This window comes from Heterodontus francisci, chromosome 2 (assembly GCF_036365525.1).
Source record: "Heterodontus francisci isolate sHetFra1 chromosome 2, sHetFra1.hap1, whole genome shotgun sequence".
Classification (NCBI taxonomy): Eukaryota; Metazoa; Chordata; class Chondrichthyes; order Heterodontiformes; family Heterodontidae; genus Heterodontus; species Heterodontus francisci.
In genome coordinates, this window is record NC_090372.1 from 220,709,541 (window position 1) to 220,723,013 (window position 13,473).

The 13,473-nt window shown below is 47.6% G+C and overlaps 1 protein-coding gene across 3 annotated transcripts in view; it reads left to right on the forward strand.

Moving 5' to 3' along the window:
* Window positions 1–13,473, forward strand: part of wdr97 (WD repeat domain 97) — a 141,367-nt gene that overhangs the window by 77,003 nt on the left and 50,891 nt on the right. For all 3 annotated transcript variants that reach the window (XM_068016085.1, XM_068016093.1, XM_068016103.1), the window contains 3 exons: window positions 3,076–3,148; window positions 9,434–9,589; window positions 11,784–11,939. In XM_068016085.1, coding sequence (XP_067872186.1) covers window positions 3,076–3,148; window positions 9,434–9,589; window positions 11,784–11,939 — 385 coding nt within the window. The remainder of the gene's footprint in view (window positions 1–3,075; window positions 3,149–9,433; window positions 9,590–11,783; window positions 11,940–13,473) is intronic.

Consider the following 13,473-nt stretch of genomic DNA (forward strand, 5'->3'; position numbering starts at 1 on the left):
TATACCCCCTAAATCTACAATATTCCCAGGCATCTACTACTGTAACCTTCCATTGAGTACAACCATCAGGGACCTGTCTCTGGAGAAGAGAGTTTTATTTTTAAAAAGTGAAAATGTTTTTAAAATGGTACCAGCAAATCTCTCATGAGTTTGCTGAAGGTATAGACATCAGAGGAAAGGCTGTTAACATTAGGGGTATTATCAGGGAAAACTGTGACAAGAGATAGTGTTCCAGGTAATATGTTAATAGAGATATGTTAATAGCAAAGTGTTATTTATCTGTTTATAATTATACAAGACGGCAGCGAAGTTGGTAGTGAGACTTCAAAAACTCACTCTGAGTTGCCACCAAGTAGCCAAAGGCTGCATGACTAAGGACCAAGTATCTATCCTTGGCCCTCTCCTATTTCTCATCTATATGCTGCCCCTCAGCGACATCATCTGAAAGCACAGTGTTAGTTTCACATGTATACTAACAACACCCAGCTCTACCTCACCACCACCTCTCTCAACTCCTCTGCTGTCTCTAAATTATTAGACTGATTATATGACATCCAGTACTGGATGAACAGAAATTTCCTCCAATTAAATATTGGGAAGACTGAAGCCATTGTCTTCAGTCCCTGCTCCAACCTCTGTTCCCCAGCTACCGACTCCATCCCTCTCCCTGGCAATATTTTGAGATTAAGCCAACCTTGCTCACAACCTTGGTGTCACATTTGACCCCGAGATGAGCTTCCAACCTCATATTCGTGCCATCACTAAGACGCCTATTTCCACCTCCGTAACATTACTCAACTTTGCCCCTGTCTCAGCTCATCTGCTGCTGAAACTCTCACTCATGTCTTTGTTATCTCTAGACTTGACTATTCCAATGCTCTCCTGGTTGGTCTCCCACATTCTACTCTCCGTAAACTTGAGATCATCCAAAACTCTGCTGCCCATGTCTTAACTTGCACCAAGTCCCTTTCCCCTATCACCCCTGTACTCACTGACCTACCTTAACACACACCAAGTCCCATTCCCCTATCACCCCTGTACTCACTGACCTACATTAACACACACCAAGTCCCGTTCCCCTATCACCCCTGTACTCACTGACCTACATTAACACACACCAAGTCCCGTTCCCCTATCACCCCTGTACTCACTGACCTACATTAACACACACCAAGTCCCGTTCCCCTATCACCCCTGTACTCACTGACCTACATTAACTCACACCAAGTCCCGTTCCCTATCACCTCTGTACTCACTGACCTACATTAACACACACCAACTCCCATTCCCCTGTCACCACTGTGCTCACTGACCTACATTAACACACACCACATCCCGTTCCCCTATCACCCCCTGTACTCACTGACCTACATTAACACACACCAAGTCCCATTCCCCTGTCACCACTGTGCTCACTGACCTACATTAACACACACCAAGTGCTCTTCTTTGAAATTATGCCATGGATTCTTTTACATCAACCTGAGAGAGCAGACAGGGCCTTGGTTTAATGTTTCATTCGATAAAACAGCACCTCTGACAGTGCAGCGCTCCCTCAGTACTGCGCCTCCAACAGTAAAGCACTCCCTCAGTACTGACTCTGCCACAATGCAGTGCTCCCTCAGTACTGACCCTCCGACAGTGCAGTGCTCCCTCAGTACTGACCCTCCGACAGTGCAGTGCTCCCTCAGTACTGACCCTCCGACAGTGCAGCGCTCCCTCAGTACTGACCCTCCGACAGTGCAGTGCTCCCTCAGTACTGACCCTCTGACAGTGCAGCGCTCCCTGAGTACTGACCCTCCGACAGTGCAGTGCTCCCTCAGTACTGACCCTCTGACAGTGCAGCGCTCCCTCAGTACTGACCATCCGACAGTGCAGTGCTCCCTCAGTACTGACCCTCCGACAGTGCAGTGCTCCCTCAGTACTGACCCTCTGACAGTGCAGCGCTCCCTCAGTACTGACCCTCTGACAGTGCAGCGCTCCCTCAGTACTGACCCTCTGACAGTGCAGCGCTCCCTCAGTACTGACCCTCTGACAGTGCAGCGCTCCCTCAGTACTGACCATCCGACAGTGCAGTGCTCCCTCAGTACTGACCCTCTGACAGTGCAGCGCTCCCTCAGTACTGACCCTCTGACAGTGCAGCGCTCCCTCAGTACTGACCCTCTGACAGTGCAGCGCTCCCTCAGTACTGACCCTCTGACAGTGCAGCGCTCCCTCAGTACTGACCATCCGACAGTGCAGTGCTCCCTCAGTACTGACCCTCTGACAGTGCAGCACTCCCTCAGCACTGACCCTCCAACAGTGCAGTGCTCCCTCAGTACTGACCCTCTGACAGTGCAGCACTCCCTCAGTACTGACCCTCTGACAGTGCAGCACTCCCTCAGTACTGACCCTCCAACAGTGCAGTGCTCCCTCAGTACTGACCCTCCAACAGTGCAGTGCTCCCTCAGTACTGACCCTCCAACAGTGCAGTGCTCCCTCAGTACTGACCCTCTGACAGTGCAGCGCTCCCTCAGTACTGACCCTCCGACAGTGCAGCACTCCCTCAGTACTGACCCTCCGACAGTGCAGTGCTCCCTCAGTACTGACCCTCCGACAGTGCAGTGCTCCCTCAGTACTGACCCTCCGACAGTGCAGCGCTCCCTCAGTACTGACCCTCCGACAGTGCAGCACTCCCTCAGTACTGACCCTCCAACAGTGCAGTGCTCCCTCAGTACTGACCCTCTGACAGTGCAGCGCTCCCTCAGTACTGACCCTCTGACAGTGCAGCGCTCCCTCAGTACTGATCCTCTGACAGTGCAGCACTCCCTCAGTACTGTGCTGGGAATTTCAGTGTGGATTATGTGCTCTAGTCTCTTTTGACCTTCTGACTCAGAAGCGAGTGTGCTGCTCACTGAGCCATGGCTGGCATGAAGGAATATTTTGGACAGAATGAACCTTAAACCAATAATTGGTGGGATGTCTCAATAGTGAACGGAACAGAACAATGTCTTCCTTCGATTTAACACCATAAAGTTCACTCCACTTGTGGCAGCTGTTTGAGGTTTTAATTTTATTTCTTTGTCCTGATCTTAGCCCAAAACATCCTGTGGTTGAGCCCGATGAGCCGGATGAAGATTCCATGAAAAAGCAGGAACAATTGAGGGAGGTAAATCCAGGAAATCTCCGTAGTTCCACATGGAACAGTGGCTGTGAATGTTTAAGTGGTCAGTGCTTTGTTTTCATGATGCACTCATCGGTTCTGCCACCTGGAAAGAGGAGCCTGTATTTGGAATCCGGCTCAGGTTAATGAGCTGTGTGGGGCCTGTGAGCAGTTCCCTCTCTGTCCTGTTCCTGACACCCACAAGGCACAGCATGGCTGCTCTCTCCTGGGACCTCACGTCTCGCACCAGCCTGATGCTGGCAACGACAAGAACTTTATAAATCACTGGTTAAGCCTCAGCTGGAGGTTTGTGGACAATTCCAGGCACTGCATTTCAGGAAAGATGTAAAGGCCTTAGAAAGGGGACAGAGGAGGTTTACCCGGATGTTACCAGGGATGAGGGCCTTCGGGTATGAGGAGAGGTTGAAAAGTTCGGACTGTTCTCCTTGGAACGGGGAAGGTTAAGAGGTGACTTTCAAAACGACGAGAGGTTTTGATAGAGGAGGTAGAGGAAAAACTAATCCCTGTGGGGAGTGGGTCAAAACTAGAGGTCAGAGTTTCTTTTTTTTATTTTTTTGTGGGAGGTGGGCGTTGCTGGCAAGGCCAACATTTCTTGCCCATCCCTTGAACTGATTGGCTTACCAGCTCGTCTGGAGTCACATGTAGGCCAGACCGGGTAAGGACGGCAGATTTCCTTCCTTAAAGGACATTAGTGAACCAGATGGGTTTTTACAACAATCGACAATGGTTTCATAGTCAGCATTAGACTAGCTTTTAATTCCAAATTTATTAATTGAATTCAAACTCCACCTTCTGCTGTGTTGGGATTTAAACCCTTGATCCCCCAGAGCATTAGCTTGGGCTCTGGATCACTGGTCTAGTGACATTACCACTACAACACTGCCTCCCCATTTCAAAATCATTGACAAAAAAGTTTAGAGGGGAGATGAGGAGAAATGTTTCCCCTCAGAGTTGTCGTGATCTGGAACGCTTGACCTGAAAAGGAGGTGGAAGCTGATTTCATCAATAATTTTGAAAGGGAGTTGGACAGGTTCTGGAGGATGAGGAACTTATAGGGTTACGGAAAGAAAGCGGGGATGTGGGACTCAGCATGACTGCTCTTTCAAAGAGCCAGCACAGGCTCGATGGGCTGAATGGCCTCCTTCTGTGCTGTAAGTTTCTATGATTCTATAACCTATAATGTTGGACAATGGATTGCGATTGGGAGATCAGGACATATTCCATCTTGTGGTCCAGATCAATGGATACAGTGTGCAGTTACTGGACTAATCGTCCAGAGATCAGGAACGCAAATTCCATCGTGGGAGTTTTATAAAAAGCTGACCATGGATCATAGAATGGCTAGAGCATAGGAGACCATTCAGCCCATCGTGTCTGTGCCAGCTCACGGTAAGAGCAACTCACCGTGTCCCACTCCCCTGCCTTTTCCCCATGCCCTTCAAATCTTCTCTCTTCAGGTGTTTATCCAGCTCTCTTTTGAAAGCCACGATTGAATCTGCCTCCACCACACTCTCAGGCGGTGCATTCCAGATCCTAACCACTCGCTGCGTGAAAATGTTTTTCCTCATGTCACCTCTGGCTTTTTTGCCAATCACTTTAAATCCTTAAATCAGTGTCCTCTGGTCCTGGATCCTTCTTCCAATGGGAACAGTTTCTCTCTATCGACTCTGTCCCAACTCCTCATGATTTTGAACACCTCTATCAAAACTCCTATGAATCCTCTCTAAGGAGAACAACTACAGCTTCTCCAATCTATCCACGTAACTGATGTTCCTCATCTCTGGAACCATTCTCATGCATCCTCTCTAATGCCTTAACATCCTTCCTAAATTGCGGTGTCCAGTATTGGACACAATACTCCAGTATTGGACACAATACTCCAGAATTGGACACAATACTCCAGAATTGGACACAATACTCCAGTATTGGACACAATACTCCAGTTGTGGCCAAACCAGTGTTTTATAAAGGTTCATCATAAATTACTTGCTTTTTTACTCTATGCCCTTCTTTATAAAACCCAAGATCCTGTATCGTTATTAACCCCTTTCTCAACCTGCCCTGCAACCCTCAATGATCTGTGCACAGGCCAGGTTTTATTGCCCATCCCTAATTGCCCTTGACAAGGTGGTGGTGAGCTGCCTTCTTGAACTGTTGCAGTCCTTGGGGTGCAGGTACACCCACAGTGCTGTTAGGGAGGGAGTTTCAGGATAGGAACATCGGCACACAGGAGCAGGAGTAGGCCATTCAGCTCGTCAATCCTTCTCCGCGTTTCAATACAAGCATGGAAGGTCATCCACTTCAATGCCTTTTTCCCCACGCTCTCCCCAGATCTCTTTGTCATTTGTATTTAGAAATCTGTCAATCTCTGCTTTAAACATACTCAGTGACTGAGCTTCCACAGCCCTCTAGGGTAGAGAATTCCAAAGATTCACAGCTTTCTGAGTGAAGGAATTTCTCCTCATCTCTGATCTAAGTGGCCTCCCCCTTCTTTTGAAATTGTGTCCCCTGGTTCTACATTCCCCAACCAGGGGAAACATCTTAGCTGCATCTACCCTGTCTATCCCTTTAAGTATTATGTAGGTTTCAATGAGATCACATCTCATTCTTCGAAACTCTAGAGAATACAGGCCTAGTTTCCCCAATCTCTCTTCATAGGACTGTCCCGCCATCCCGGGAGCAAGTCTGGTGAACCTTTAATGCACTCCCTCTATGGCAATAATATCCTTCCGAAGGTAAGGGGACCAAACCTGCACACAGTACTGCAGGTGCATTATTCCACATTATATTCCATCTGCCACGTTCTTGCCTACTCACTAAGTCTGTCCAAATCCTCTTGAAGCCGCTTTGCATCTTCCTCATAGCACACAGTCCCACCTAGTTTTGTGTCATCTGCGTTCTTTGAAATATTGCATTTGGTCTCCACATCCAAATCATTGATATATATATTGTGAACAACTGGGGCCCAAGTACTGATCCTTGCCATATCCCACTAGTCACTACCTGCCAATGTGAGAATGACCTGTTTATTCCTACTCTCTGTTTTTTGCCTGTTAACCAATCCTTAATCCATGCCAATATATTACTTCCTATCCCATGTCCTTTAATTTTGCTAACCAATCTCCTGTGGGGGATCTTTATCAATAACCTTCTGAAAATCCAAATATACTACATCCACCAACTCCCCATTATCAATTCTAATAGTAACATCCTCAAAAAACGGCAACAGGTTCATCAATGATTTCCCATTCATAAATCCATGTTGACTATGCCCAAACAGATCATTATTATCCAAGTGTCCATTTATCACATCCGTTAGAATAGATTCTAGCATTTTCCCTACTACTGATGTAAGACTAACAGGTCTATAGTTCCTGGTTTTCTCTCTCCCTTCCTTAAACAGTGATGTGACATTAACAACCTTCCAATCTGCAGCAACCATTCCAGAATCTATAGAATTTTGGAAGATGATCACCAATGCATCCACTATCTCCATAGCTACCTCTTTCAACACTCTGGGATGTAGTGGGAACTTATCAACTGGGAACTTATCAACTTTCAGTCCCATTAATTTCTCCAATATAACCTTCTTACTAATACTAATTCCCTTCAATTTCTCATTCCCCTAATCCCTTAGATCTCTAATTCTGGGAGATTTTTTATATCTTCGAAGGGCCGAGTGGCCTACTCCTGTTCCTAATTCGTATGTTCCTCAGTGAAGACCGACACTATGTAATCATTTAGCTTCTCTGTCATTTCTGTATTCCCCATTATAGGTTCTCCTGACTGCCTGTAATGGACTCACATTTTATGCTTTTACAGTCCGTTTTTATGTTTTGCCAGTTTACATTCATGTTCTATTCTCCCTTTCTTTATCAGTTTCTTGGTCCTCCTTTACTATATTCTAAAATCCTCCCAATACGCCAGGTTTACTACTATTTCTGGCAACATTATTGGCCTTTTCTTTTAATCTTATACAATTCTTAACTTCCTTTGTTAGCCACGGTTGACTGACTTTTCTTTTTGAGTTTTTGTGCCTTGAAGGAATGTATAGTTGCTGTAAACTATGAAATATTTCTTTAAAGACTAGCCATTGACTATGTACTGTCATACCTTTTAATGTATTTTCCCAATCCACCTCCGCCAATTTGCCCCTCATACCTTCATAATTTCCTTTGTTCAAATTTAACACCCTGTCTTCCGATTGAACTACCTCACTTTCAAACATAATGTAAAATTCTATCATATTCTGGTCACTCATCCCTAAAGGTTCTTTTACAACAAGGTTAATAATTAGCCCTTTCTCATTACATAACACTAGATCTAAAACTGCCTGTTCTCTAGTCAGTTCCTCAACATACTGTTCTGAAAACCATCCCTAACACACTCCAGAAACTCGTCCCGCACAGCATTAGTGCTCATTTGGTTTACCCAGTCTATATGCAGATTGAAATCACCCATGATTACTGTATTACCGATGCTATATGCTTCTCTAATCTCCTGATTAATACCATGCCCCACACTACCAGTACTGTTTGGTGGCCTATAAACAACTCCTACCAATGTTTGCTGCCCTTTGCTGTTTCTTAGCTCCATCCAGACAGATTCCACATTTTGTTCTTCCGATCTGAGATCCTCCCTTATTAATGTACTGATGCCATCCCTTATTATCACTGCAACACCACTTCCTTTTCCATTTTGCCTGTCTTTCCTAAATGTTGAATATCTTTGAATACTCAGTTCCCAGTCTTGGTCACCTTGTTCCCACATTTCCGTAATGGCAATTAGATCATACCCATTTACCTCTATTTGTGCCTTTAACTCATCTACCTTGTTGCGAATGCTGCGTGCATTCAGGTAGAGTGCCCTTAACCTTGTTGTCTTGACATTCTGCATTCTAAGCTTAGTTGATGTTCATCTTTCTTTCACCTGCCTTCTAATGTCACTTGCTACTTTTTGACTTCCTTTAACCAGCTTTACTTCCTTCTTATTTGAGTTACCCCTCAGGTTCCCATCCCCTTGACAAGCTAGTTTAAGCCCTCCCCAACAGCAAATCTCCCTGCGGGGATGTTAGTTCTGGTCCTGTTAAGGTGTAGCCCATCCATCTTGTAGAGGTCCCACCTGCCCCAGAACCGATCCCAATGCCTCAGAAATCTGATGTCCATTCTCCTATTCCTATGCTCACCAGCACGTGGCACTGGGGATAATCCTGAGATTACTGCTCTTGAGGTCCTGCTTTTTTATTTCTTTCCTAACTCCCTAAAATCTGCTTTCAGGACCTCATCCCTCTTCCTACCCATGTCATTGGTACCAATGTGGACCATGACCTGTGACTGTTCATCCTCCCCCAGAAGCCTGTCCTGCAGCCGCTCCGTGACTGAAATAAAACTTAACTTCTCTTAACTTAAGGACTAATTTTTAGTTAATTGCTAAATTGAAGAAAAAACTAGACTTTAGATAGAAATCAGCCCTTAAAACTCCTTCTCACCAGACTCACTTGACCCTAAGGAACAGCAATATATTTCCACGTTTATTTTATTTTAGTTTGTTTCTACTGTGCCTACCCACTGTTTTTATTTCATGTTTGTGCTTGGGGCCAGGCTGTTCAATTTTCTGTCACTTAACACCCTCTCTGTACAAACGCTTTGTCTTTCACCACACCATTAACATATCATTTGCCTTTGCTCCATGACCTTCTGGTCAGTTATTCTCTGTGACCTTGTCCTATCGACACCTCCTTTGTTATCTCTTGTCCCACCCCCGCTTTACTTGCTTATAACCTTTTACATTTCTAATATTTGTCAGTTCTGATTAACTCTATTTCTCTCTCTACAGATGCTGCCTGACCTGCTGAGCATTTCCAGCATTTCTTGTTTTTATCTCAGATTTCCAGCACCTGCAGTATTTTGCTTTTATTTCCAAATTTATTCATTTGTGGGCGTCACTGGTTAGGCCAGCATTTATTGCCCATCCCTTATTGCCCTTGAACTGAATGGCTTGCTAGGCCATTTCAGAGTCAACCACATTGCTGTGGGTGAATTCAAATTTCACCATCTGCTGTTGTGGGATTCGAACCCATGCCCCAGAGCATTAAGCTGGGCTCTGGATTACTAGTCCAGTGACAATACCAATATACCACTGCCTCCCCAAGTCAGGATGGTGTGTGGCTTGGAGGAGAACTTGCAAGTGCTGGTATTCCCATGCATCTGCTGCCCTTCTTACTGATATTAGTGGTGTCTGATAACCTCTGACCTCTCTGTCCTATTCCAGGCTTATGCATTGCTGGCTGTGAGAGATGAGGAAATTCGTCTGATCCAGCGCGGGGAGCTCAAGAGCAAGGCGAAGCCTCCACGTACAAAGGAAATCTGTGAGGAAGGCTTCAGGAAATACATGCAGCTTTTCTATGTCGAAACTCCCAAGATAGAGGTCAGCATCAGGTCACAGCTCCCTGGAATAGTGTGGGGGGGGGGGGGGGGGGTGGTGCCACAGTCTGCCCAGAAGAGTTGCGGGGAGGTGGGGGTGGAGGTGGGAAGAATCACAGTCACCCCAGAATAGTGTGGTGGGGGAGGCGGTGAAGAGAGGGGAGTCGCACTACACCAATAAGAAAAGGGTCAGCCCCAAACATTGGGCCTGCATGGGTCTCTGTCCCTGTGTCTGTTTCTGTCTGTCTCTGTGTCTCTGTCTATGTCTCCGACTCTGCGTCTGTATCGGTGTGTCTCTGTGTCTCTGCCTCAGTATCAGTCTCTGTTTCTGTCTCTTTGTCTGTGTTGTGCCTCTTTCACTGTTTGTCTCAATTGGGTAAAGGTATCGAGGAATATGGTGCAAAGCTGGGCAAATGGAATTGATACAGATCAGCCATGATCTGACTGAATGGCGGAACAGGCCCGAGGGGCTGAATGGCCTCCTTCTGACCCTATAACTGACCATCTGTGCATTTCCAGCACTTACATGTTTGAAATGAATTGTAGAAATATGGATTCCTTCTCGTGCTTTCCTGAAAATGCTTCTTGCCCCTAAAGAGGCAACGAAATGATATTGGTATCACAAGCCTTTGTTACAGAAACTGTGGCCCTAGTATTCAGAGGGAAGGTGCTGGAGAACACAGGGAAAAGACTGGGGACCCCGGTATTCACAGGGAAGGTGTTGGAGAACACAGGGAAAAGACTGGGGACCCCGGTATTCACAGGGAAGGTGTTGGTGAACACAGGGAAAAGACTGGGGACCCCAGTATTCACAGGGAAGGTGTTGGAGAACACAGGGAAAAGACTGGGGACCCGGTAGTCACAGGGAAGGTGCTGGGGAACACAGGGAAAAGACTGGGGACCCGCTATTCACAGGAAGGATGCTGGGGAGCACAGGGAAAAGACTGGGGACCACGGTATTCATAGGGAAGGTGATGGGGAACACAGGGAAAAGACTGGGGACCCGGTATTCACAGGGAAGGTGCTGGGGAACACAGGGAAAAGACTGGGGACCCTGGTATTCACAGGGAAGGTGCTGGGGAACACAGGGAAAAGACTGGGGACCCTGGTATTCATAGGGAAGGTGATGGGGAACACAGGGAAAAGACTGGGGACCCCGGTATTCATAGGGAAGGTGATGGGGAACACAGGGAAAAGACTGGGGACCCGGTATTCACAGGGAAGGTGCTGGGGAACACAGGGAAAAGACTGGGGACCCTGGTATTCATAGGGAAGGTGATGGGGAACACAGGGAAAAGACTGGGGACCCCGGTATTCACAGGGAAGGTGCTGGAGAACACAGGGAAAAGACTGGGGATCCCAGTATTCACAGGAAGGATGCTGGAGAACACAGGGAAAAGACTGGGGACCCCGTATTCACAGGAAGGATGCTGGGGAGCACAGGGAAAAGACTGGGGACCCAGAAGGCCTGCTGAACTTAACAGAGGTGGTCCCTGGCAATTGGAAAGGGGGCAAGGCCGGAGATTGGGGTTTGGTTAGTGGGGAGGGTTCTGTCATTGCAAGGGGTGAGGAGGGGAGGGGTTGGTGGAAGAGAGGCCACAATTGACAGGAGGGCTAAAGTTTCCTTGAGGGGTTGGGCAGGGTGTCACGTGACCTCCTCCCAGTCCAAAAGGAGTTCTGGAAAAGGCACTAAAGCAGTTGAGGGGAGATTTAATTGAGATGTTCAAATTCATGAAGGATTTGATAGAGTAAATAAGGAGAAACTGTTTCCAGTGGCAGGAGGGTCGGTAACCAGAGGGGGAGATGAGGAGAATTATTTTACGGATTGAGTTGTTGTGATCTCGAACGTGCTGCCTGAAAGGGCGGTGGAAACAGATTCAATAATAACTTGCAAAAGGGGAACTGGATAAATACTTGAAGGGAAAGATTTGCAGAGGCTGTGGGGGAAAGAGCAGGGGAATGGGACTAATTGGCCAAAGAACCAGCATAGGCATGATGGGTCGAATGGCCTCCTTCTGTGCTGTAGGAGGCGATGATGATAATCTGCTCCCTATGCTGGAGCAGATGCAGGAATGGGCAATGGAACTTGCCCTCTCTGTTTCAGCTCTGATTGGCAGAAAGGCTTTATGGATATTAGCTTTCTCGATCTCTGTACCAATCGGATCCCTGTCTTACCTGCTCCTGTCTTATTTTGTAAGATCTGCGAAGATGAGTTGGATGACCCTGGTGAGAAGCTGATCAAACCAAAGAGTCTGTTCGAGGGTCCGTATAAATGTATACCCATCAGCAGAGGCTTCTTCCCTCCACTGGCTCTGCCAAAACCCTGGGAACTCGTCAGTGACAAGGAGAAAATGGTAAGTGCCATCTTGGAGCAGTACGTCTGCTCACACACCCATGCGGTTACACATTTGAGATTTGGGATTTCACCCCAACTCCCCCTGAGATCAGGGTCAAGGTTCAAAGGGCAAATGATCTCATCGGCATGTAAACTGTTTCTGCCTCGTCCCCTCCTCAGTGCAGCACAGTCGACTCAGATATCATGGGTACAAGCCCCAACTCTGAAGTCTTGAGCCCATAATCAAGCTGACACTCCCAGTACAGTACTGAGGGAGTGCTGCACTGTTGGAGGGTCAGTACTGAGGGTGTGCTGCACTGCCGGAGGGTCAGTACTGAGGGTGTGCTGCACTGTCGGAGGGTCAGTACTGAGGGTGTGCTGCACTGTCGGAGGGTCAGTACTGAGGGTGTGCTGCACTGTCGGAGGGTCAGTACTGAGGGAGTGCTGCACTGTCGGAGGGTCAGTACTGAGGGAGTGCTGCACTGTCGGAGGGTCAGTACTGAGGGAGTGCTGCACTGCCGGAGGGTCAGTACTGAGGGAGTGCTGCACTGCCGGAGGGTCAGATTAGATTAGATTAGAGATACAGCACTGAAACAGGCCCTTCGGCCCACCGAGTCTGTGCCGAACATCAACCACCCATTTATACTAATCCTACACTAATCCCATATTCCCACCAAACATCCCCACCTGTCCCTATATTTTCCTACCATCTACCTACACTAGTGACAATTTATAATAGCCAATTTACCTATCAACCTGCAAGTCTTTTGGCTTGTGGGAGGAAACTGGAGCACCCGGAGAAAACCCACGCAGTCACAGGGAGAACTTGCAAACTCCACACAGGCAGTACCCGGAATCGAACCCGGGTCCCTGGAGCTGTGAGGCTGCGGTGCTAACCACTGCGCCACTGTGCCACCCTGAGGGTCAGTACTGAGGGAGTGCTGCACTGTCGGAGGGTCAGTAGTGAGGGAGCGCTGCACTGTCGGAGGGTCAGTGCTGAGGGAGTGCTGCACTGTCGGAGGGTCAGTGCTGAGGGAGTGCTGCACTGTCGGAGGGTCAGTGCTGAGGGAGTGCTGCACTGTCGGAGGGTCAGTGCTGAGGGAGTGCTGCACTGTCGGAGGGTCAGTACTGAGGGAGTGCTGCACTGTCGGATCTGCCGTCTTTTGAATGAGATGTTAAACTGAAGCCCCATCTGCCCTCTTGGGTGGACGTAAAATATTCCATCGGCACTATTTCGAAGAGCAGGGGAGTTTTCCCTCTTGGCTTGGCCAATATTTATCTCTTAACTAACATGACAGAAGACAGATTATCTGATCATTTATCTCATTGCTATTTGTGGGATCTTGCTGTCTGCAAATTTGCTTCCAAATTTCTGACAGTTCATTGGCTGTGATGTCTCTGATCGTGTTTTTGGGATCCTTAAGGGGGAGGGGGAGCACCCCCAAGTCGTGGTCCACATAGGCACCAACGACATAGGTAGGAAGAGAGATGGGGATTTAAGGCAGAAATTCAGGGAGCTAGGGTGGAAGCTTAGAGCGAGAACAACCAGAGTT